Source organism: Schistocerca gregaria, chromosome 5 (genome assembly GCF_023897955.1).
Source record: "Schistocerca gregaria isolate iqSchGreg1 chromosome 5, iqSchGreg1.2, whole genome shotgun sequence".
NCBI classification, from domain to species: domain Eukaryota; kingdom Metazoa; phylum Arthropoda; class Insecta; order Orthoptera; family Acrididae; genus Schistocerca; species Schistocerca gregaria.
The window spans coordinates 611,977,089-612,004,038 of record NC_064924.1 but is presented as its reverse complement, the minus strand read 5'-3'; the positions used below and the strand labels follow the sequence as shown (position 1 = coordinate 612,004,038).

At 40.9% G+C, this 26,950-nt stretch overlaps 1 protein-coding gene across 2 annotated transcripts in view; it reads left to right on the top strand.

The window, feature by feature from the left end:
- LOC126272998 (endoplasmic reticulum metallopeptidase 1-like) overlaps positions 1 to 26,950 on the top strand; it is a 264,375-nt gene that overhangs the window by 186,026 nt on the left and 51,399 nt on the right. For both annotated transcript variants that reach the window (XM_049976357.1, XM_049976355.1), the window contains exon 10: positions 6,160 to 6,315. In XM_049976357.1, coding sequence (XP_049832314.1) covers positions 6,160 to 6,315 — 156 coding nt within the window. The remainder of the gene's footprint in view (positions 1 to 6,159; positions 6,316 to 26,950) is intronic.

Genomic DNA, 26,950 nt, shown 5'->3' with positions numbered 1-26,950 from the left:
GGTTATTGGTGTAATTGTTGAGGGATTCGTCACTGGAGCAGATACGTTTGCCACGAATACCTAGGCTGTAGGGAAGGGAGCGTTTGATGTGGAATGGATGGCAGCTATCAAAGTGAAGGTACTGTTGTTTGTTGGTGGGTTTGATATGGACAGAGGTGTGGATGTGAGCTTCAACAAGATGAAGGTCAACATCCAGGAAGGTGGCTTTGGTTTTGGAGAAGGACCAGGTGAAATTCAGATTCGAAAAGGAGTTGAGGTTATGGAGAAAATTAAGGAGTGTTTCTTCACCATGAGTCCAGACCACAAAGATGTCATCTATAAACCTATACCAGGCCAGGGGAAGCAGCTGTTGGGTCTTCAGGAATACCTCCTCCATGCGGCCCATGAAGAGGTTGGCATAGGATGGAGCCATCCTGGTTCCCATGGCAGTTCCCCTGATTTGTTTGTAGGTCTGGCCTTCAAAAGTGAAGTAATTATGGGTGAGGATGAAGTTGGTAAGTGTGATAAGGAACGAGGTTTGATAGCTGCCATCCATTCCACATCAAACGCTCCCTTCCCTACAGCCTAGGTATTCGTGGCAAACGTATCTGCTCCAGTGACGAATCCCTCAACAATTACACCAATAACCTGACCAGTGCTTTCCTCTCCCGCAACTATCCTGCAGACCTTGTCCACAAACAGATCTCCCGAGCAATACATTCCTCCCCGTCCAACAACAATATTCCTAGCCTCAGACCACACAGAAGCATCCCCCTTGTCACCCAATATTATCCTGGCCTCGAATACATCAATAAATTACTCCGCCAGGGATATGACTTTCTCAAGTCAACCCCTGAAATGAGATCATCCCTTGACAAAATTCTCCCCACACCACCCAGAGTTGCCTTTCGTCGTCCCCCTAACCTCCGTAACATCCTTGTTAAACCCTGCAATATTCCCAGACTACCTTCTCTACCCAGCGGTTCCTACCCCTGTAACCGACCCCGCTGCAAAACCTGCCCCATGCATCCTCCCACAACCACCTACTCCAGCCCCGCTACTAGGAAAACATACACAATTCAAGGAAGGGCCACGTGTGAGACTACACATGTCATTTATCAGCTGACATGCCTGCACTGCACAGCCTTTTACATCGGTATGACAACAACTAAACTGGCTGAGCGCATGAACGGACACAGACGAACTGTCCGCCTAGGAGATGTCCAATACCCAGTAGCGGAGCATGCCCTCCAGCATAATTCTAGGGACCTAGGAACCTGCTACACTGTACGTGCCATTTGGCTTCTCCCACCCAACACCAGTCCCTCTGAACTGCGGAGATGGGAACTTGCACTCCAGCACATCCTTTCATCCCGCCATCCCCCTGGACTAAACCTACGTTAAACAACCTCACTCCCATTTACTTTTCAGTCTTCTCCTCTTTCCCTTTCCTCTTTAGCCATTCATGCATCTTTCCATCCTACATCTTTATACTATACACCTCTTTACTTCTGTATGCATCCTCTTTGGCTTGAAGCTGGCACAGTACCTGCAGTAGAATATCTTTGGCTTCCCTCTGACAACCATGCCTCCATCCTTGCTACCTTCCCTGTTTTCCTTTCCCTGTTGCTTCATAACCTGGGTTGTGAGTAACTAAATCCACTTTCCCTTCTTCCCTTTCTTTCCCCTCTCTCCTCCCTGATGAAGGAACATTTATTCCGAAAGCTAGGAGCTTAAATTTTCGGTTGTTTTTTGTGTCTCTATCGGCTGTACTGAGCTGAGGTAAGTACTGGCCAGCCCCTCTATCTCTTTGTTAGTAATTATGATATTTAGAGTGACCTGGATAAAATAGGAGCTGCAACAGGATGTACGAATGTGGGTTTTGTTGAGGTATTGCAGCGTTACGATCAGCCCTCGGTTAACCCTTCTGTGTGGCAAGTTAACAGAGAGTTGAGCGAGCAGCTGCTGGACGGTGCAAAAACACACATTTATTCAGTGCCTGTTGGTAGCATTGGGAGATGGGGATATACTCGACATAGCCTGCACCTAAATAGTCTAGGGAAGGATAGATTAGCTGATTTAATTGTAGGTCGTCTAAAGGGGGCCACTAGCACTCAAGGCAAAACCCCTGTGACCCGAAAGGGCATAGGGGCACCTTTTTTAGGTTGAACAAGATGTCCAGACAGGCAGCTCTTAAAGGTAAAAAAATAAATGGTTCGAATAAAGGTAAAGGAAACAGTTGTGTTAATATATTTCACCAAAATATCAGGGGATTAAGGAACAAAATAGACGAACTAATAATTTGTTTTGAGAATATTAAAAATACAACAGAAGTTGATGTACTGTGCCTGTCTGAACATCATATGACTACACAAATGGAAAATGTAAATATTAATGGGTATAAACTAGCAACTTATTGTTATAGAGACAATATGGAGAAAGGAGGAGCTGCCATTTATGTGTTAAGGGGGAACATAGTTTTAAAAACATAGAAACCGCAAAATTCTGTGTAGAACAGCACATTGAAGTATGCGCTTGTGAGCTTAAATTGGACAGTGGTAAATTCATAATTGTGACTGTGTATAGGTCCCCACTTGGAAATTTTCAAATGTTTCTTAAAAACCTAGATCTCTTGCTGCGTTATCTGTCAGAAAAGGGAAAACACATTATCATTTGTGGAGATTTTAACGTAAATTTTCTTAAACACTCAAGCAAGAAGAACGACCTTGAACTATTACTTTGCTCTTACAATCTGACATCAGTCATTGATTTTCCTACTCGCATTGTACAAGACAATAGCACCAAGATAAATTAAAAGAAGTAAGCACCTATCCTATTAAGAACGGGCTTTCTGATCACGATGCACAGCTACTTTCAATTCATGACTTTGCTCCATACAGTAATGTGAAAAAAACAAACAAAATAATACGCCCAATTAACCATATAACAATTCAACAATTTAAGGAAAGCTTGAAAAGGGTAGACTGGAGGATGTTTATCGGGAACCTGATGCAAATGTTAAATTTAACTTATTCCATGATAAACTTGTGGGTATATTTGAAAACAGTTTTCCTAAGAAATTAGTGAATCATAATTCAAATAAACTTGATAAAAAACCATGGCTGACTAAAGGGATTAAAATTTGTTGTAGCCGGAAATGGGAACTATACCAAGACACTAGAATAAGTCGAGATGAAGAAAAGCTCAACCATTATAAGAAATATTGTAATATATTAAGGAAAGTTATAAAAAAATCCAGAAGTATGTGTATCAAGTCTGAGATTAGCACCTCTGATGACAAAGTTAAAACAATATGGAATATAGTTAAAAGGAAAACAGGGCAACCAAGGTCACAGGACAACAGTATTACTGTTAAGCACAATGAAAAGCTTATAAATGAAAAATCACAGGTTGAAAATATTTTTAATAATTATTTTATAAATGTAGTGGAAAATATAGGCACCAGCTGCTCACCAGATAGGGCAGAACTCTATATGAAAGAGGCATTCCCGGTGCAAACAAATGAAATTGAAATCCTACCCACCTCACCGTCTGAAATTAAGAAAATAATAAATTCACTTAAAAATAAAAACTCACATGGAACTGATGGTATCTCCAATAGAATACTAAAATCTTGTCCACACCTGATAAGTCGAGTTCTTAGCCACATATGTAATAGCTCATTGAATCAGGGAATATTTCCTGACAGATTGAAATATGCCCTTGTATAAAAAAGGTGACAAGACAGACATCAACAATTATCATCCTATTTCACTTCTGACATCCTCTTCAAAAGTGTTTGAAAAAGTAATGTACTCAAGAGTAACTTTACACATTAGTGGGAATAACGTTTTAACAAAATGTCAGTTCGGTTTTCAGAAAGGTGTTTCAACAGATAGTGCTATACACGCTTTCACTGATCAAATTTTAAATGCTCTGGATAGTAGAACATCACCAATTGGGATTTTCTGTGATCTCTCTAAGGCTTTTGATTGTGTGGATCATGAAATCCTCTTAGATAAGCTGAAGTACTATGGAATGAATGGTTCAGTACACAGATGGTTCACTTCATATTTAACTGGTAGAATGCAGAAGGTTGAAACAGTACCCACATAGTACACAAAGGGCAGCAGATTATTCAGACTGGGGATGTATCAAGAATGGAGTACCACAGGGTTCTGTCTTGGGGCGTTTATTGTTTTTAATATATGTCAATGACTTGCCTAATTATATTCATGAAGATGCAAACTTGGTTCTCTTTGCAGATGACACAAGTATTGTAATCAAGCCTAAAAAGTAAGAATCAGCTGAGGAAAATGCAAATAATATTTTTCAAAGAGTTATTAGGTGGTTTTCCGCAAATGGACTTTCATTGAACTTTTAAAAAACACTGTACATACAGTTCAGTACAGGGAAAGGCATAACACCGGAAATAAATATAGAGTGTGGGGGGAAATCTTTAGCTAAAGCAGATTGTTCAAAATTTCTGGGTGTCTGTATTGATCAGAATTTAAACTGGAAGACACACATTGACAATCTACTGAAACGATTGAGCTCAGCTACCTATGCTATTAGTGTCATTGCAAATTTAGGAGACAAGCACATCAGTAAGTTAGCTTACCATGCATATTTTCATTCGTTGCTTTCTTACGGAATCATCTTTTGGGGCAATTCATCACTAAGAAAGAAGGTATTTATTGCACAAAAACGTGTTATCAGAATAATGTCTGGGGCTCATCCAAGATCATCTTGTAGACAATTATTTAAAGAATTAGGGATATTGCCAGTAGCTTCACAATATATATACAGCCTAATGAAATTTGTTGTTAGTAACCCAGATCACTTCAGAATTAATAGCACTGTCCACAGCTACAATACTAGGAGACAGGGTGACCTTCACTACCATTCATTGAATTTGACATTGGCACAAAAGGGGGTGAATTATTCTGCCACAAAGATTTTTGGTCAATTGCCAAACAATATCAAAAGTCTGACAGACAACCAATCGGCATTCAAAAGTAAGTTAAGGGAATTCCTGAATGACAACTCCTTCTACTCCACAGATGAATTTTTAGACATAGGCCAAAGAAATACAGTAAGCATTAACAATTGTACCGTATATAAGACTAACAATGATTATTTGGGATAAATGAATCTTGTGTACTTTGACACGTTCCACATCATTACGAAAGAATCGTGTTCGTGATCCATGGAACAAGTAATATAACTAACTAACTAACTAACTAACTAACTAGAAATTACTGACTTTTGTGTGTTTGTCAACAAATTGCTCTAAGACTCATTGTTGATGGTTGTTCTCTTTGTCATATGTTCCATTATAGGCCCAATTTGCGTCCTAAATAATGTTTAGCATAACCTTTCCTGCTAATGAGAGTGTCTGTAATTTTTTGTCTTTGCTTATCCAGAGTTAAAAACTCATACTGTGGTGTGTTGATTTTGGTTCATAATGGTGAATCCATATTTCATCAACAGTGACTATCCTGGTCAGAAATGATTCACCTTCCCTGTTACAATGATGGAGTAAGTGTTAGGAACTGCCCACATGTTTGATGTTGAGCTCTTGAGTAAGTTGTCTCGGAACCCATCACGCAGAAACTTTATGGAAGCTGAGTTCTTCCTGAAAGGTATGATAAGCAGAATCATGATCAGTGTCATAGTAACTTGCTTATCCACTAAAATCATCTATTGAGATTGCTAAATCTTTTGGACTCTTTTGGATGAACACACTGATCAGTCTTCATATGTCACACTCAACCAGCCACTTTCAGACATCTTGAGTCACAAATAAATGGTTTTACATGATGTAGCACTGCCCTGTATCATGAAAGTCTACAGTGAATTTCAGGTCCTTTGACCCCTTCTGACCAGAGAAATTGAGTAACTGCACATTGTTCCTCCTTGGTACAAACTGGTAGCATAATGGACGTGTTTACATTGTCACTGACAGGATGCAGCCATAGTGGTCAGAATCAAATGGCATGTGTTTGACTACAATGGTACCAACTAAAACTTTGCATCCATAGAAGGCAATGTTAGAATTATGAAGAAGTGTTTTGACAAAAGTGTAGATAATTTTTGACACTCTTTCGTAGTACTATTAGTACTTACTATAACTGCAGCAAGAAGAAGTGTTGCCTTATATTTCCATTTATTTTGCAGACACCACTAATTGTGCTGGTGAAAAAAGGTGGAACATTTCTCGGTATTCTATTAGCCTTGCATTTGGCGGCATTGCTAGCTGCAATTGCCACTCCTTCCTTATTTCCATACAGTGCCAATGTACTGTCTCCCACAACACAGAGGATATATGCTTTTGTAAGTATTGATAGTTATTCCTAAATGAAAACTAACTGGTTTCTTGTTTCAAGGGAAAAACCTCATTAATGTTGTTGATTTCTTGCTCTCGCTTTACGTGCAGAGTACTATATTAGATGAAATTAAGGAAGTTGGTATAATATATGATTAAAGACATAAATAATATTAACTATGATTTAACTGGAATTTAGTTTTTTTTTCCATTGATGTAATGTAACATGAAGCTGACTAGGTAATTTATTTCCATTTTGTGTGGCCAAGTGATAATATTTCTATGCCTATTGAAATTGTATCTGTCAGTGTCATATTCATGATGTTTCACGATACCTATAATAGGCTTCTAGGGATTGTAGAGGGAATTTAGTAGATAATATTTTGATAACAAACGCGTGTCCAGAAATATGTCCAGAAATGCACTGTGACATGGGGACATCTACATCTACATGACTACTCTGCAATTCACATTTAAGTGCTTGGCAGAGGGTTCATCGAACCACAATCATACTATCTCTCTACTATTCCACTCCCGAACAGCGAGCGGGAAAAACGAACACCTAAACCTTTCTGTTCGAGCTCTGATTTCTCTTATTTTATTTTGATGATCATTCCTACCTATGTAGGTTGGGCTCAACAAAATGTTTTCGCATTCGGAAGAGAAAGTTGGTGACTGAAATTTCGTAAAAAGGTCTCGCCGCGACGAAAAACGTCTATGCTGTAATGACTTCCATCCCAACTCGTGTATCATATCTGCCACACTCTCTCCCCTATAACGCGATAATACAAAATGAGCTGCCCTTCTTTGCACCCTCTCGATGTCCTCCGTCAATCCCACCTGGTAAGGATCCCACACCGCGCAGCAATATTCTAACAGAGGACGAACGAGTGTAGTGTAAGCTGTCTCTTTAGTGGACTTGTTGCATCTTCTAAGTGTCCTGCCAATGAAACGCAACCTTTGGCTCGCCTTCCCGACAATATTATCTATGTGATCCTTCCAACTGAAGTTGTTTGTAATTTTAACACCCAGGTACTTGGTTGAATTGACAGCCTTGAGAATTGTACTATTTATCGAGTAATCGAATTCCAACGGATTTCTTTTGGAACTCATGTGGATCATCTCACACTTTTCGTTATTTAGCGTCAACTGCCACCTGACACACCATACAGCAATCTTTTCTAAATCGCTTTGCAGCTGATACTGGTCTTCGGATGACCTTACTAGACGGTAAATTACAGCATCATCTGCGAACAACCTAAGAGAACTGCTCAGATTGTCACCCAGGTCATTTATATAGATCAGGAACAGTAGAGGTCCCAGGACGCTTCCCTGGGGAACACCTGATATCACTTCAGTTTTACTCGATGATTTGCCGTCTATTACTACGAACTGCGACCTTCCTGACAGGAAATCACGAATCCAGTCGCACAACTGAGACGATACCCCATAGCTCCGCAGCTTGATTAGAAGTCGCTTGTGAGGAACGGTGTCAAAAGCTTTCCGGAAATCTAGAAATATGGAATCAACTTGAGATCCCCTGTCGATAGCGGCCATTACTTCGTGCGAATAAAGAGCTAGCTGCGTTGCACAAGAGCGATGTTTTCTGAAGCCATGCTGATTACGTGTCAATAGATCGTTCCCTTCGAGGTGATTCATAATGTTTGAATACAGTATATGCTCCAAAACCCTACTGCAAACCGACGTCAATGATATAGGTCTGTAGTTAAATGGATTACTCCTACTACCCTTCTTGAACACTGGTGCGACCTGCGCAATTTTCCAATCTGTAGGTACAGATCTATCGGTGAGCGAGCGGTTGTATATGAGTGCTAAGTAGGGAGCTATAGTATCAGCGTAATCTGAAAGGAACCTAATCGGTATACAATCTGGACCTGAAGACTTGCCCGTATCAAGCGATTTGAGTTGCTTCGCAACCCCTAAGGTATCTACTTCTAAGAAACTCATGCTAGCAGATGTTCGTGTTTCAAATTCTGGAATATTCCATTCGTCTTCCCTGGTGAAGGAATTTCGGAAAACTGCGTTCAATAACTCCGCTTTAGCGGCGCAATTGTCGATAACAGTACCATCGGCACTGCGCAGCGAAGGTATTGACTGCGTCTTGCCGCTTGTGTACTTTCCATACGACCAGAATTTCTTCGGATTTTCTACCAAATTTCGAGACAATGTTTCGTTGTGGAACCTATTAAAGGCATCTCGCATCGAAGTACGTGCCAAATTTCGCGCGTCTGTAAATTTTAGCCCATCTTCAGGATTTCGCGTTCTTCTGAACTTCGCATGCTTTTTCCGTTGCCTCTGCAACAGCGTTCGGACCTTTTTTGTGTACCACGGGGGATCCGTTCCATCTCTTACCAATTTATGAGGTATGAATATCTCAATTGCTGTTGCTACTATATCTTTGAATTTGAGCCACATCTCGTCTACATTCTCATAGTCAGTTCGGAAGGAATGGAAATTGTCTTTTAGGAAGGCTTCTAGTGGGTAATGTTCCGAGTACTTGTCATTGAGTTTTCTTCTACATAACAACAGATATCCTCTTCAAATTCTAGAGTGAAGTGTGCATTCAAACACAACAGTTAACCCTAGTTGCGAATGTACCAGTTTGTAGTAGCTGTTACTGTAGTTGGACAAAAATGGTATGTGATGACATAATTACAACAGGGACTGACGACTGCGCCCCCTTCTCAGTTTGTGCACATACTATGGAGCAGGAGATTTGAAACTGACCCAGTCTTCCGAATTGTATTATATCCAAACTGCCCATTTCTGGACATGGGATCCTTATCAAAACTTAGTAGAAAAAGTCCCCTCTACAATCCCTTGAAACCTCTTATAGGAACTGTGAAACAATCTGTATAATATATCACTAGCTACTGCAGAATCACATTTGCAAAAGTGTAGGATAAACTGTGTGTTCCTGATCATTATGTTTCATTTTCAGTGCTGTTACCGACTACTCATTATTGTGATTTACTGATTGTACAAACTTTTGGCACTGGCATTTGTGCATCTATTTTACCATAATACCTTCACTTTAATGTACTTATGATGGCTTTCCATGAACTGCCGACAAGGCTTGTTGTTTGTATGATGCTAGTTACCAGTCACATATTTATCACAACCTTCCTTCCCCTGCTAGCTCTGCTGTTCTTTTCTCTTATGGATGTTAGTGCAGCAGCGCAGCAGGAGAGGATTTGTAGACCTTGGAAATGAAAGGGGGAGAGGGGGGGATGGGGGAGGGGTATGGGTGCAGAAAATGAGTGACAAATTGAAACTTTGATCTGGTCTGTTTGATATACACTGCCTGAAAAAATTCAGGGATTCCAGGTTATAGAATGCTGGTCTAGCACAAAATTTTATGTTGTCACAAAAATGTATTCTCCATTCTCTCTGCACACTGAATTGAACTTTTGGTTTCTGTGTGTGTTTATCACCAGGTTATTTTCCTGGTTTCTGAGTCCCCCATATCATACCCACAGAAAATGTCAACTTGATTGGTGATGTTCACAAGCTCAGATTGGACTACGGTGGGAAGGGAATTTGCTGTGTTTTTTCAATAGAGCTTTTCTGGCATTTGCAGTAACCAAGTAAGAGAAAAAACCACAGGCTACCTTATGTGCCTATGAGAAGTAGTGTATTGCAACTTCTTATTTATTTGTTTTTAGTAAAGACATGTAGCTGAAAGAGTTTCCATATTTTGCATTTCTAGCATAATGTGAACTGACTATAATACAGTCTCAGACCACCACAAGTGCTTCAATTTTGCAAACTGTAGAAGTGGTTGTCTGCCTTGGAGCAGCAATGCTCTGTGAATTAGTGTTCATTTAGCTGCTTGTGCTTTATGTTTGTGTGACGTTATAGTGTCACGTTCAGTGCCATGTAAAAGACATCATAACTAGTTTTCCATATTTTTATTTTACTTGTTTAGCAGTTAGAATGGATGCAAACTGTGCTTGTTGTGTGGGGACACCAAATGAGTTGGACACTATCTGGAAACAGCTGGAAGCTGTTTTGGTCACCCTTGACAGGCACCAGGCTGCTGCTCTAATTTTCAACACTGTTGCGGCATCTTTAGTCAAAGCTAAAATACCTGTGGTACTGTTGGCATCTCCTAGAAACCTCTCTGAAAGGGAGGTTGAGTGACAGACTGAGGTTGGTTTGTGTATTTTTAGTGGAGGACAAATGAGAGTACTGACTGCACAGCTTCACATCATGCCTTAACATAAAATGTGAGGTGCTGCCCAATGCTGGTAACACATCTGAACTGGCATGGGATGCATCTGTTCTGCCAGTGACATTTCCCTGCCAGGCCTTGGCAAGCTCAGAGAACGGATATGGTGGTCAATGCCTCTAAGTTGTGGCAGAGGCTCTGCCAGCACTTTCTGAATACAGTGGGTGCCAGTGGTTGCAGATAATGGCTCATATCTGCATGAATAACACATCCCTACCTGGGTTCTTATGCCATCCTATCAGTTCTTTTAGGTGAATGGCTGTATTGGTGAAGACATCAAGCTTTGCATGTGGAATGGAATTCCAGCTCACTATTTGCAATATAAGACCTATTACTGAATGTAGTCCTGTGATTAGTAGCAGAGTGGAAGGTCTAAACCTGAGGCTCAGACAATTCTGCACCAATCTCAGATAAGAATTTCTTGATCTCTGCTAGCAGATCGATAATTGTAGGTAAGGAGTGCATTATAGGACCAGGATACATATGGTGTGCACGTTTTTCTACTCCCTGTGTTACTCGTTGGAGGAAACTTACGCCATTGCAGGTCAGAAAGAGAAAATATTAATGCTGTGTTATTAAGTTGCAGGAACATCCAAGGTAAGGTACCAGAATTAATATTGCTTATTGAAGGTTATAATGCCAACTTATTATTAGGAACAGAAAGCTGGCTAAAATCAGCGGTGAAATATTAAATTCAGATAGGGATATGTATAATAAGGAATAGGCTATACCCCAGTCGTGGCAGCATATTTATTGCCATAAAGAACTCTATAATAATTAGTTATATTATAACAGATTCCAAATACGAAATAATCTGGATGAATGAAAACAGGAAAGATGGGTCAGACATGATAATCACATGCTCTTATAGAACTCTTGGCTCAGAAGCCGTAGTGGCAGAGTGCTAAAGAGAAAATCTGGAGAACATTACGAGTAAGTTTATTGATCCAAGTATCGTAATAGGGGGAGACTCCAGATTTCCAGGCACAGAATGGAAGAGTCATGTGATCAAAACTGGTGCCAGAGACAGAGATTAGTGTGAGACTATGTTGTCTGAAAATTACTTTGAGCAATCTGTGTGTTTCATAATACTGTTGATATTCCATCCTGGACTTTTCATTGTTTGATTTTACCTAACAGCATTTGTTCATCCCACAACCCAGTGCTGTTTTCCTTAGTTACTTTTCACTAACGATTTATTTTACTTAATGTTCACATTTTTCTTTCTCTTCTTTCCTGTGTTTTACCTGTCAGCTACCAAAGAGCACATGGTCTGACTTACTAGTCACACAGTATCAGTGGTCTCATCTGCACACAATAAGCAGCTGCACAGCTACATGGTTGCAAGGGTTGTTGGTGCAGTGTCTCATGTTCCACATTCTTCCTTCCTAGGCCTTAAAATAGATCACACTTCTTCCCTCACTTTCGCACATTTTTGTATGTTATTTTTCATATTTTCTTGTGCCACACGAACTTGTTGAACATCAACCATATCTCCTCCCACCTCTCTCTCTCTCTCTTTCCCTCATCTAATTCATTTACACCTGCTGTTCCCTCTCCTTTCACATATCGACCCACCGAAATGCATCACACTATTATCATCTTTTTATATAGTTTTCTCTTTGAGGTCATTGTGTTTCCACATCAATTTTAGTTCATTGTCACCTTTTACTATCAACCCTAGTGTCACACATTTCACCTTCATACATTTTGTCTTTTTTGTAAGTATTTTCCATGTATTTTTATGTATTTTACGTACATCTATGCCTTCTTTATCTTCGACAATGAATCCTTGGTTCTTACGTTTGCACTGATATAGAAAACTTTCCAGATCCAGAGCTAGAATCCAGTCCCACACACTGTTCCTGCATTGTTGCCTAGCTTGTGGAATCTACCCCCTCGCCTTTCCCCATATAGTCTTGCCATCAAATTACCCACATCCGACTGTGATCCACCTTTCACATTGACCTATATCTGTTCAAATTCTGCAGTCCATAGCCCTAGTCCAAAAAAACCATGTAAATCAGGCTGTGTAAATCGGGCCAACTCCTCGCTGTACCTCCCACCCATGAAAATCTCCTGCTCTGCAATCCCAAATTCCTGCATCTTATCTCTCACTACAAAACTAGAGCAGCATGCACGACACCTTAAAAAATCTCTCCAGCCCATTGACCTCCTACTCCTGCTTTGGAGTTCCACTATCCACCACCTCTACACAAGCCTCCAATCCTTTCCTGAATCCCTTCAGTGCCAACAAACTTTGCTGCACTGATATAGTGCATTTACCATACCCTCAGGCAGTCCCTCTCTCCACAATACAGAACTCAGAACTGAAACAGACCCAAAACAGGGTCATGAACCTTTCACCAAAAACTTTTCCATCATCATCACCTGATTTAATTTGACTACATTCCATTATCCTGATTTTGCATATATCCTCCTTTCAAGACACTGTCCATTTCGTTCAACTGCACTTCCAGGTCCTTTGCTATCTCTGACAGAATTACAATATCATTGGCAAAGTGCAAAGTTTTTTTTTCTTCTCCATGGATTTAATTCCTACTCCAAGTTTTTCTTTTGTTTCCTTTACTGCTTGCTCAATATACAGATTGAATAACATTGCAGATAGGCTACAACCCTGTCTTAAAGTGGCAGTATAAGATAGTAAAACAAGAGCTGAAGTTTTAAATTTTGCTTTTAAGAAATCGTTCATGCAGGAGGAACGTACAAACATACTGTTGTTTGACCAGTGCACATATTCTCATATGGAGGACGTAGTAATAGGTATGCCTGGCCCAGAGAAACAACTAAAGAGTTGGAAACAAATAAGTTACAATGTCTGAATTGTATCCAAATTCAGTTTTACAAAGAGTAATTGATGGTATTTGTCCCTTACTTCGCTTGCATTTATTGCGAAACTCTCACCCATCGCATAGCCCTAGTGAGTGGAAAAAATAGATGATTGCTGTATGTATGAAGGGTAAAAGAATGGACTCACAAAATTACAGACCAATGTCCTTAACATCGACTTAATGCAGAATTCTCACTTTGAATATCATAAATTTCCTTGAGATGGAAAAGTTTCGTTTGTGTAAAACTCAGGTTGCCCTTTTCTCGCATGATATCCTGGGAACTATGGATGGAGGCCAACAGACAGAATTTATATTCTGAGATTTCTGAAAAGCATTTGACACTGTGTGTGAACTGTTAACGAAGGTACAAGCATATGGAGCAGGTTCCCAGACATGTGAGTGGCTCAAAGACTTCTTAAGTAACAGAACGCAATATGTTGTCCTTGATGGAGAGTGTTCATCGCAGACAAGGTGTTGTCAGGAATGCCCCCTGGGAAGTGTAATTGTATATGTACATAAATGATTTTGTATGCAGGGTAAGCAGCAGTCTGCAGCTATTTGCTGATTATGTTGTAGTGTATGGGAAGATGATGATGATGAGTGGTTGTAGGAGGGTGCAAGACGACTTGGACAAAATTTGTAATTGGTAGGATGAATGGCGGCTGGCTCTTAAGTTAATACAGATGAATAGGAGAAACAAACCCATAATGTTTGAATACAGTAATATGAGTGTGCTGTTTAACATAGTCATGTCGATTAAATAACTAGGTGTAATGTTGCAAAGCAGTATGAAGTGGAATGAGCACATAAGGGTTGTAGTAGGGGAAGGAAATGGTATCCATGATTTATTGTGAGAATTTTAGGAAAGTGTGGTTCATTATCGGGTTAGAGTAACCCTCTAAAACAGGTTGTTCCAGCTCATCAGCTCCTTTGTGAGCCGGGGAGCGCTCCCTGCTCCAGGGAGCTGTGTCGCTCGCTGTGACCATTCAAGTGGGCCGGCACGTGGCATGGCTGGCTGAGGCAGGCAGCGAGGCAAGCGTTTTGATGTGCCAGCTGCGTCTTACAAGATCGACAACCTCATACTCTTAGCTGCTAAGACGTGGTAACATGCTACATCAGGAAATACGATGTTCAGGAAATAAATAAGAAACAAGTGTTTTACAAGAAATTGCGTACTAAATTTATTGGGCCTCTGTAGCTTGACATTTTCTTTTCATTACGAGATCGGAAATACCAGGCGTCAAAGTGATCACAGCGTTCATGCAGAGGATGGCCTTCATTGTTGCATCCTGAAGAAACGATTGTTCATTACTTTTCACTCTTTTCATTGCTGAGAAAAGCTGCTCACAACAATACGTAGATCCGAACATGCACATGATCTGGGCGACATTGTCGTGAAGCTTGGGAATTATTTTTTGCTGTATTGAATGATACCATCATGACAAATCCAACGTGTTGTAGTACCTCTCTTTCAACAACGTTGAATTTTTCAAATCAATAGTCTCCAATTGAAGTGACGATGGCAAGTCATCGGGGGAAACTGAAAAAGGAGTGCTGAACACCTTAAGTTCCATGTACAAACTAGTGAGGTCTCGGAATCATGTTTCAAACGACATGATGAGCTGCTTTAACTTTGCTCGGTAATCGCTGAAAAGTAGTACCTTCCGGAAGTTTTAAAGAAGCAAGACGATTGCAGAACATTAAATGTCCATTACTCATCTGCCTACCAAATAAACATAACTTTTTCATGAACGCTTTTATCTGGTCGTGCATGTCAACGATTAACTGCCCTTTGCCCTGCAATGACAGATTTAAATTATTCAGATGCATATTTATGTCAGCTAGGAACACCAGGTCTGATATCTCTTTTATATCTTACAGACAACGCATTTCTTTCCCTTTCATTTCGAGAAAAAGGGATATTTCCCCACGAATGGCAAGGAAAACATCAATAACTTTTCCCCGACTCAGCCAACGAACTGTGCTGTGGTAAGGTATATCCCCATACTTCGCTTCCATATCTTTCAGGAATCCTTTGAATTGGCGGTGATTCATACCGTGACGCTGCACAAAATTCACACACTTCACGACATCTACGCCACCTAGCTCTACTGTTTCAGCACACAGTGCCTCTTGGTGAATAAAACAATGAAGAGTCCTTGAGTTTATTTTTCAAATGAGAAGCAAAACCTTGGTGACGCCCGATCATTTGTGGTGCACCGTCTGTTGCTACAGAATGGAGCTTATCCCACGGAAAATTCATATTGTTCACTGATTCACAAACAGCTTCAAAAAGGTCATGCCCTGTTGGGGTTAATCGAGTGGTACCACATCCAAGAGTTCTTCAGTTACTTGCAGCTGCATGTCAACACCACGCACAAAGACTGCAAGCTGAGCACAGTCCGATATGTCGGTGCTTTCGTCAAGCGCTAGCGAAAATGTAACAAACCTCTCCACCTTTTTCGTGAGCTGTGTCTCTAAGTCTGCTGCCATGTCCAGGATTCGACGAGACATTGTTTGCTTCGACAGGCAAGCCCCTTCAATTGCCTGCACCTCCCTTGGAAACAAACATTCTGCAACTGCTACCATGCACGATTATACGAGTGACCCACTGAAATGGCTTGCCACTCGTCGCGATGATGTGAGCGACCCTGTTATCTTGCTCGAATTGCAGATTCAGTATTGTTTTCTGTGCTCTCATTCACCTGAAAATTATAAACGCGATACAGAACACGAACTATGTTGCATGTTTTGATACCCTTCATATTACAAAACAGTTTTTAAACTTATGTCTCCTGGTATGTCATTCTCAAGGCTGGCTACCATTTCTCTGCTTGCAATGCCTTCTGCCTGATCGTAGTGCACTGCGTGAAGACGTGTATAATGTCGTCGTATAATTTACCTCTTCGCAGAATTAAATACTTTATGACATACAAGACACTGTGGGTGACCATCCCTCTCAATGAATAGAGGTACAGGGCTCCCGTGACTAGTCATAGGTGTCATTGAACATGGATTATTGCATCAGGTGTGGCTGCAGGCGGCCAGGGGGCGGGGCAGTGAGTTCGCTTTCCCCCTCCACGCGGGCTCCGAGCTGCTGCAGTGAGCGCTCCGGAGCGCTCCGGCTCCTTGGAGCCCGGTTGGAACAGCCTGCTCTAAAACCTGAGTTCTTTCTAGAGGAAGGAAAATTTTTCTTTATGTGGTAATTCTCTTAGATGATTTTTTAATGATTTTAGATTCAACATTTGTACAAAAATATGTACACATTTTCATAACATACTTTGTACACTTGGCTTCATTTTACGGAGTGTAATAACTAATTACAAAATAATCTCTATTGCAATAAATAGTAAAATGATCATTCACTAATTAACACGCAAAATAACAATTACAATATCCAGTTATACAGTGGAATATAGCGAACCATCCACATCCACGTGTTGTGGTGGTTATGAGCTGCTGCACACTGCTACATTGACTTGCTGATAATTTCACAGTGATCCCAGCAATTGTCAGTACATGTGCATGATGAAAAGATTGAACACTCACAAATGTGTACCTTAGGTTTCCATTGGGAAAAAATTCTTCTGACCCATCTAAGAGACAATAAAAGTTAATGTACACAGCTGTAGCTCGAGGGTCTAAAAGGGTTAAGGGAAGACATCAAATCATTTGAAAGATGGGCTGCTAGATTTATTATTGGTAGGTTTTAGCAACACATGAGTATTATGGAGATGCTTTGGGACATCAAATGGGAATCCCTGGAGGGTAGGGCTTATTAAACTAGACTTCCCAAGTGTAAAGTGGCCTTCAGCTTGTTCCAGTATGTTCAGTACATATTTTCACCTCTGGTATGTTGAACACCTGTTGTGAGATATAGATTGCAAGGCAAATGTTAGCAATAAGCCTTTGTGTCAGTATATGTTATTATGTGGTAATAACCTCAGAATGTGAATGGAAGGCAACAGTGCCTATTGATATCATGTGTTTTGAAGTACAGGTCAGTAACTTTACTGTATTCCAGGTTTTTGTTCATCAGGTGCAGATGTGAGTCCCCTCATCCTCCTCGTCATACATTTTTTTCCCTTTCAGAATGCTATTTTGTTTTAGAGTGCATTTGAAAGGCTAAATATCAGCCAGTGTATACTAGACTAACATAATTGTTGGTCTTTGTAGATATGAAATGGAAAGCATAATTTTATTTTTTATCTTATTTTGAAAAACTTGGAGTGCCAAAAATTAACAAAGAATTTCATGTAACAAAAGGCATATGAAAAGGAACTTCAGTGAAAAAAAAATTCAACTGTATGTAGTAATAAGTTAAGAGAAGTTGAATGATCTAATGACAGTTCCATTTTAAGAAGTAGTAACTGAAGAATTTTTGAAATGTTGAATGACAATGGTGCACTTAGAATCACATGTCTGAAGATTTCACAGATTTAAAAAAAGTCTCAATAAAGGATGTGGAAAATGTGATATGTCATCATTAAAGTAAAAAACTCTGCTGTGGGGAATAAAATACCCGCTGAAATGATTACAGCAGTGCATCACATAATAGCACCTCCACTAACTAAAATAATCAAACAATCTTTCGAAAAGGGATGCTTTCCTCATATGTTGAAGCATGCCTAAGTCAGAGTTCTGTTTAAGAAATGGTCAAGGGAAGACATGGCAAACCATCACCCAAGTTCTATTATTACAATCCTGTTGAAAGTGTTAGAGAAAGTGGCTGCAGATGAAATTCAAAATTTTATTGTAAAAGTGATATTATAGTAAGTAACCAGTTTGGATTACAACAAGGAAACACACACTCTGGCTGCAGTGAATAACTTTACTGAAAAGATATGCAAAGCATTGTATCAGAGGAATAAGGTTCCAGGTATCTTCTGTGATCTTACATAAGCCTTTGACTCCATGAACCATGACTTTCTTATCTACAAATTTAGTAAGTATGGGATTAAAGCCAATGCTCTAAAATGGTTTACTTCATACTCACAGAACAGAAAACAAAGGGTAACTATAACTTCAAATGCAGTAAATTATTGTTCTAAATAGAGTACAGTGCCACAAGGTGCATCGTAAGGCTTCATTTTAGGGCAAATTCTGTTCCTATTCTACATAAATGACTTACCTGTAAATGTAAATTGCCCATCAGTTCTGTTTGAATTGAACATTTTTAGATATGGTGTAATAACTGCAAAATAAATGAATAAATAAATAAAAATTATTATTTTCTCTGAAGAAAACTCACGTTAAAGTGACACATTCCACATCATTACGAAATGTCATATTCATGATCTATGGAACAAGTATTAATATATGTATGTATGACACAGAAAAAAATCTGAGCTCAATTGTGAACACACTGGATGTTCTAGAAAACTAGTTTCATTTAGATGGATTGAAACTGAATGTTACAAACACTCATGGTACATTTCAAACCCAGACATTCAAAACATGGAACTTAAAATACAACATAACAATCAACTTACGGGAGAAGCTGACGCAATCAAGTTTCTTGGACTAAATATGGACAAGAACTTAACCTGGAATACACATATTGAGTTCCTATCAAATAAACTAAGCAGTTTTGCATTTGCAATACAAACACTAGCAAATTCTACTGACCCAAGTACATAAAAAATAGCGTATCATAGCTATTTTGGACGTGTCATTAAGTGTGGTATAATTTTCTGGGGAAGTTCAAATAGTGCATCGCAAATGCTGAAACTACAGAAGAAATTATTAGTTATATGCGCTACTAGACTGTGATGTGCAGTTGTCTGGCATTGAACGACATATGTACTGCTCAGCAAAAACGAATCTTTTTGGCCCATATTTTGGAAACTGTTCCCTCCATATACATTTACAAATTATAATTGTTATAATGTCAAGTTTTACACATATATTTGAGAACGACACAACACATATAAGTCACCGAGTAAATTGACAAGCAAGACATGTGTACACACTAGCATTCGAATGAGCACTGAGTCCCAGTCTAGCGGCCGCTGCTCAGCTGGCCGCTTAGGTGGCGCAGCTGCTGCATGGCTGGCAGACAGTGCCGCACGTAGAGGACGCGTGTAATTGAGCGGCGGCGCTTTGAATGATCGGCGAGTCACAACACTTTTCCCCCCTTTGAAATTGTTGCACTGGTCCTGATGGAGGTGTCCTGGAGATGGCTAACGTCCATAGGCGTTGTTTGACTCACCGTAAAGTCTTGAGGAGGAGGCTTCCCGTACGGATGGAAGTGTCCCCGATGATAGTGAGACGTAGGGGTCGAATCTGCTGGGGCCCCATGTACCAATCTGCCCATTGCGGCAAGTCCAGTTGATATAACAGGAGCCATGGGTGATGCTTCGGCGTCCGTTGGAGGAGGAGGCAAGTAGATTGGCTCTGACAGAGAATGGTCATCCAGTTCCTGCATGAGCACGTCTCCTGGTGGCGTCCGTTTTTGTGCTGACATTGCAATGACGGTGAGAGGGCTGCTTTGTGAGCATTGAGAGATGCCAAGATCCCGAGCGTCAGGTAGAGCCGAAGGTGGTGTAGCAGCATTCGGAACAGGCGTTGCCAGCACACGAGGCTGAAGCTGGTCCGAATGACACACTACAACACCCGTGTCCGTCTGGATTTCATACAGGCGTCGGCCACGGTGTCGTAAGATGCCACCCGGGCTCCATTTTGGCCGCCTGCCATATCCCCATACCCAGACGAGGTCATTGGCAGTGAACTGGCCAAGTGAAGACACCGGTGGCCGTGAGGTGGAAGGCCGCAGAAGATGAAGTAGCATTTGGGGCTATCGGCCATGTAAGAGCTCAGCCGGGCTGTGGTCGCCCATGGGTGTCAACCGGTAAGACGCGAGAAACTGGAGAAGCGCATCATCAGCAGCATAAGAAGTCAGAAGTTTCCGCACATGAGCCTTAAATGTGTGGACCAGTCGTTCAGCCTCACCGTTTGATTGTGGATGGAACGGCAGGGCTGTGACATGCATAACGCCGTGACGAGCACAAAAATCCGCAAATTGGGAAGAGGCAAATTGCGGACCATTATCAGTAACAAGAGTAGAGGGGAGGCCTTCCAAAGAAAAAATGCAGGCGAGAGCACTGGTGGTTGCCGCGGTGGTAGGCGACATGCAACGGACAATGAAAGGAAAGTTAGAGTAGGCGTCAATTACGAGGACCCAATAAGTACCTAAAAAGGGTCCCGCAAAGCCAGCATGAATGTGCTCCCAAGGCTTCTCAGGCGAAGGCCACGGTGACAAAGATGACTTCGGGGCAGCGGCCTGTGACACACAAGGGCCGCAGGCAGTAACCATGTGTGCTGTTTCAGAGTCGATGCCAGGCCAGTACACATGACGGCGCGCCAGAGTTTTTGTGTGAGACACACCCCAGTGCCCTTGGTGAAGGAGACGCAAGACCGAAGCATGTAAAGACGCAGGTACCACAACATGCGGTAAGCATTGTCAGTGGAAACGAGGATAACACCATCCCTAGCTGTGAGGCGGTAGCGCAAAGCGTAGTAGTTCCGCAATGGATCAGAAGTCTGGCCAACCCTTCTGAATACAGCGTAAAACCCGGGAGAGGGTAGGGTCAGAACTCGTAGGAGCCGCCAGCCGGTCCCCGATGATGGGGAACCTGTCCACAACCCGCTGCTCGGCAACATCCAGGTGGAAACAAAAGTTCGTCCCTATCGAATGCCAAATCAGGACCCATGGGAAGGCGAGACAGAGCATCAGCATTTGCATGTTGACCCGTTGGCTGGAAATGAATCTCATAATTGAAATGAGACAAGTAAAGAGCCCAACCCTGGAGGCGTTGTGCAGCCTTGTCGGGAAGTGATGTTGATGGATGAAACAAGGAAACAAGTGGTTTGTGATCCGTAACAAGATGAAATTTTGAGCCATAGAGAAAACACCAAACTGGTGAAGAGCATAAATAATGGCCAAAGCTTCTTTTTCAATTTGAGAATACTTTTGTTGGGCATCCGTGAGCGTTTTGGAGGCATAAGCAACGGGTTGTTCCGAACCGTCAGAAAAACGGTGCGCAAGGACTGCACCAACCCTGTATTGAGGGGCTTCTGTGGCAAGAACAAGATGTTGGCCAGGTCGATAAGTAGCCAGGCACGGGGCCTGTTTCAGCATAGTCTTCAATTTCTGGAAAGCCGCTTTGCATGACGCGGACCAGTGAAAAGGCACTTTTTTATTCAACAGGCGATGCAATGGCTGAGCCACCGAAGCCGCAGATGGTTAAAACTTGTGGTAGTATGCTATTTTCCCCAAGAAGGCCTGCAGTTCCTGAACAGATGTAGGATGAGGAAGGACATCGATCACAGCGACAGTTTGCTGAAGTGGACGAATACCATCTCGAGAGAGTTGAAACCCCAAGTATGTGATAGATGCCTGAAAAAATTGTGATTTCTGAAGATTACACTTAAGATCGGCAGTCTGTAAGACATGAAAAAGTGTGTGGAGATTTTGAAGATGTTCTTCAGTGGTGGAGACAGTGACAACAATGTCGTCCATGTAATTGATACACCCAGGGACAGGGAGCAATAATTGTTCCAAGAATCGCTGAAAGAGAGCAGGGGTGCTGGCAACCCCGAATGGCAAGCGTTGGTATTGATAGGGGCCGAAAGGCGTGTTAAGGACCAGAAACTGCTGAGAAGCAGTGTCGAGAGGAAGTTGATGATAAACTTCTGACAGGTCTATTTTAGAGAAATAGTGACCTCCAGCAAGTTTAGTGAACAGTTCTTCAGGACGGCGCATAGGGTAAGTGTCGAAGAGGCATTGAGCATTTACAGTGGCTTTGAAATCGCCACAGAGATGAATATCACCATTTGGCTTAGCAACGACGACAGGAGAGGACCACTCACTGGAAGTGACAGGAAGCAAGATCCCTGAAGTAGTGAGATAATCCAACTCCCGTTTTACCCGATCACGAAGAGCCACAGGAATGGGCTGAGCCCGAAAAATCTGAGGCTGAGCAGTGGGTTTGAGCGTGATATGAGCTTCAAAGTCATTTGCACGGCCTAACCCAGGAGAAAAGAGAGACGAAAATGTCGTCGACAAGGAATCCAATTGGGCATAAGGAACAGCATCGGAGACGATATTAACAGAGTCATCTACGGAGAACCCAAAAACACGAAAGGCAACGAAACCAAAAAGATTCTCTATGTTACTCTCGTCGACCACAAATATAGCAACAGTGCGAACGACGGATTTGTAAGATACCTCAGTATTAAACTGTCCCTAGAGAGAAATCTTCTGTTTATTGTATGTCCGTAATTGCCGAGTGACAGGAGTGGAGAACCCAACTGAAGATACGTCTGAGAATTAATTATAGTGGCAGCAGAACCGGTATCCACCTGCATGCGAACATCTCGACCAAGGATTTGGACAGTGAGGAATAACTTCCCTGAAAGGGAAGAAGTGCAATTGACAGACAACACAGAATCAGAATCAGCGTCATGTTCATGAACATCATGTATGCGGTCAGATTTGCAAACGGAAGACACATGACCTTTCTTTTTGCAATTGTGACACACAGCCCAACGTTGGGGACAATCCTTGTGTGAATGTTTTGTAAAACACCGCGGACATGAAGGAAGTTGCCGAGGGTTTTGCTGCAGTTTCTTAGCGGTTGTTTACAGTTAGGCCGAGGCAGCGCATGGGAGCACACTGCGGCCACGTCGGCTGGTGGGGATGTGCCACACGCATTGTCAACAGCGCAGAGGCTGTATTTCCCCGACACCACCTCACGCCTCTATTTGCGCCTCCGCGGTGCAAGAAATTTCAAAAGACTGTGCAATGGAGAGAATGTCATCTAGAGTCAGATTTGCCAACTGAAGGGCACATTGCCGAATTTCTTTGTTGGGCGCTGACCGATTAATAGCATCCCATACCATGGAATCAGCATAGGATTCTTTGTGAACGTCAGTAACAAATTGACACTTTCAACTGAGACTGTGAAGTTCAGCAGCCCAAACACAATAGGATTGATGTGGCTGTTTTTGACAACGATAAAAGGCAACACGAGAGGCTACCACATGCGGTTTCTTTCGAAAATAGACAGACAGAAGTGGGCACATTTCAGCAAAGGACAAAGACGCAGGATCCTGCAAAGGAGCCAATTGCGACAACAACCGATACATTTGAGGTGAAATCCAGGAAAGGAACAGAGACTTACATTCTTGTTCGTCTGTGACATGAAATACCAAGAAGTGCTGTCGAAGACGTTTTTCGTAATCAGACCAGTCTTCCGCCGTCTCGTCATAAGGAGGTTTAGCCAACGACGAGAAAACCCCCACATTTGACGCCGTGACGAAATCGCGAATCGCTGCTGTTAGAAGTGTTTGCTGTTCAAGGAGATTTTGCAATAGTTGCTCGACAGTGATATGGAAACCTATGGGTCAATGGTGAAAAGGAAAAATCCACTACCTTGTCGCCAATTGTTATAATGTCAAGTTTAACACATATATTTCAGAACGACACAACACATATAAGTCAGCGAGTAAGTTGACAAGCAAGACATGTGTACACGTTAGCATTTGAATGAGCACTGAGACCCATTCTAGCGGCCACTGCTCGGCTGCCCGCTTAGGTGGTGCAGCTGCTGCATGGCTGGCAGACAGCGCCGCATGTAGAAGACGCGCGTTATTGCGCGGCGGCACTTTGAATGATCGGCAAGTCACAACAATAATCTCCCTACACAGCAGAAAAAAATTATTTCAGGATAATTATTTTAATGCCACATGCAACCAAGAAATGAAATGGATTTCATGCTGCCCATGCAGAATTGAAATTGTACGCATGGACTCTACACTATGTGGCAGGAGTTCCCAAAGTGCTGTAGCACTCAACCTCGCTGCACACTTCACCCACCATCATGCCATGCTGTCTGAGAGTGAGGAGGGGAAGAGAGGGAAACTGTGAACATGCCACATTTAAATATATATAATAATATTTCACATTTCTCAACAACCACAAACAAAACAAATTTTCAGTATTACTAAATTATTTTTGAGCTGCTAAAAACATAATATAATTTTTGTCTGCTACAAACTATTGGCATACAGACATATGCAGTTAGTTTCAATCAGGTTATCACGTAATCATGACTTATTCAGTTTCGCAACTGAAAAAAAGTCTTTCACATAAATCTATTGATCAAAATATTATACCATTTCAAAACTTTTATCCATTATGGATGTTGAACACTGTGACTGTGATGAATAAAAGTTTTGAGAAATTACTACAATCAGTTGCTTTTTGTAATTATTCAGTTTTTATTTATCATGACCAGTTCTGAATCTCGTAGCAATTTATAATCAGATGGTACATATTTATTGAATATTTGGAGCCTTGTAGGAGTCATGTAGGTGTGGCAAGATGCACATATGAAACATGTAAGCATTGATCTCATGATCTGAGTAATTTTTTACCACATTCATTGCTTACATGTGAATCATTTTTACAACTTGGCACACCCACATGACATCTGTGAGGCTCCAGACATACAATAAATATGTACCATCTGGTGGTGAATCAGCAGTCAATTTGAAACTGTCATGATAAATAAAAATTGAAAAATTACAAAAGGCAGTATAGCACTTTTACAACCTCATGATGGAGATGTGGAAACTGTACAGGAGGAAAGCAATGTAGATGTCCTTGACAGATTTAACATAAAATTATTTGTCATAAAAACAGAAATTACCATGCAGCTCAGTCAATTAAATTTACTCACGCATAGGGGCATTTTCAACTGAAATGGCAAATTGTTTCGAAAACAGATGTAAGATTGTCAGTGCCCTCAAAATGTTTAGAAAACAATCCCTATAGCTCTTTCAAGGCCACAATGAATTCTTCATGTCATGCATTTTCATTAACAACTGTGAGAGTAGTGAACTGGACTGTGTTTGTCAGAATGTGTCTATAACCCAATTTTCTTTTTAAATGCATCCCCATCAAACCAGAAAGAAATTGCTTCTCCCTCTGCAATGTCTTACTGTGGACAGTATGCAGTCAACTGAAAATGTGAGACAGGCAGTCCATTCTTAATGCTCTAATTTTTGTTTTTGCAGTCGTTTTTTCTTTCATAAATTCAACAATAGCAAGTTTTAAATTGAAAAATTGTTCCAGGCTTCCCCCCTTGATTTAACCCACACACTTTACACTAATATATAAAGTCTGCATACTTTCCTTTCAGTTCCATCAAAAACTGTTGCAACTTACACAGGAATAATGTTTGTGACTTTAGAAATTATTCTATTGATGGGTACCAATAATTTCTCCAGGTGGTGCATGCCTCTAAATTCAGTACACGTGATTCTTGATGTACAGACAAATGAATCCCATCTGTTGATTATTGTATTTTTTTGACCTTTCATTGTCAACTAAATCTTTAAATTCTTCTTGCATAGTATTATAATATTGTTCCGTAACAAATTTGTAGTACGCACTGCTTATGGGAGTGTGTAATATCTACTGAGAATTCTCATCCCTCTATTCTTCCATTCCCCATTATTTTTAAAGGCTTCTAATGATAGATCACTGGACTGCCTGGAACTGTGAACGTCCTTACCACAAACAAATAGCTAAGGGTAAACAGTGCTGTCACCACAATACTGCTGAACTGAAAAGAGTTGTGTCCACTAACATTGTTAGCTGCAACATGCAGAAGGCATGCTTTGTTAGTGCTGCACATTTTAGCAGTTTTGATTGAGATAAACTAATGCTGCAGTGTTCTTCTTTGGCATATCAGTGTAGAAGTGTGCCCAGAGTCAGCTAAGTGAAAAAGCCATTAAATACGCATATTTATTTATGTATAAAAGCCAACTTAGAAATTTTCCTTTGTGTGAGACCGGATGCACAAGATTCTGTGCGATTTAAAGTTCTAGATTCGCACATTTTACTGTTTGTGTCATTTCTGTGTAACCTTTCATTGCTTGTGTCAATATCTACTTGTATTGTGATACATTGTGAATTTTTGAACAGTGATAAACTTGTACTGTTATTGTCAATTATAGGCTTTAACTTAACTGTTCTCTTTTAAAATTTTTGAGAATACCAGGTAGTGGGCGTACCCTGGTTAAAAAAAAAATTGTCTAATGTCATTGTACAATTATGTGAGAAATGGGTTATTTTGAGAATTTTTGGACACTTACAAAACTGTATTTTTGCAACTTACTGATACAATTGTTTTGGAAACGTAATTTGTTTTGTAGCAGATCAGTGTTTGTGGTTCACAATTCTCTAAAGAACTTCATTGTATACGGAGGCAAATAAACGTGTGTTTTTGAGAATTTTTGGAAGCTGCCATTCTCCTTTGCATAATCTATGAGCAGTTTGTAGCAAATTGGCATCTGTGGTTTAGTTACTGTAGCAGATTTTCTAAGTAACATATTGTGTTACATCTAATTTTCCCTTAAAGAGGAATAGCCCTATATATTATCTGCATTTATCATAAATTAACTCTGTTTTTGAGTTTTCTAACATATGCAATTTACCTCAAAACTGTAGCTTTTACCCTAGGTTTTTAT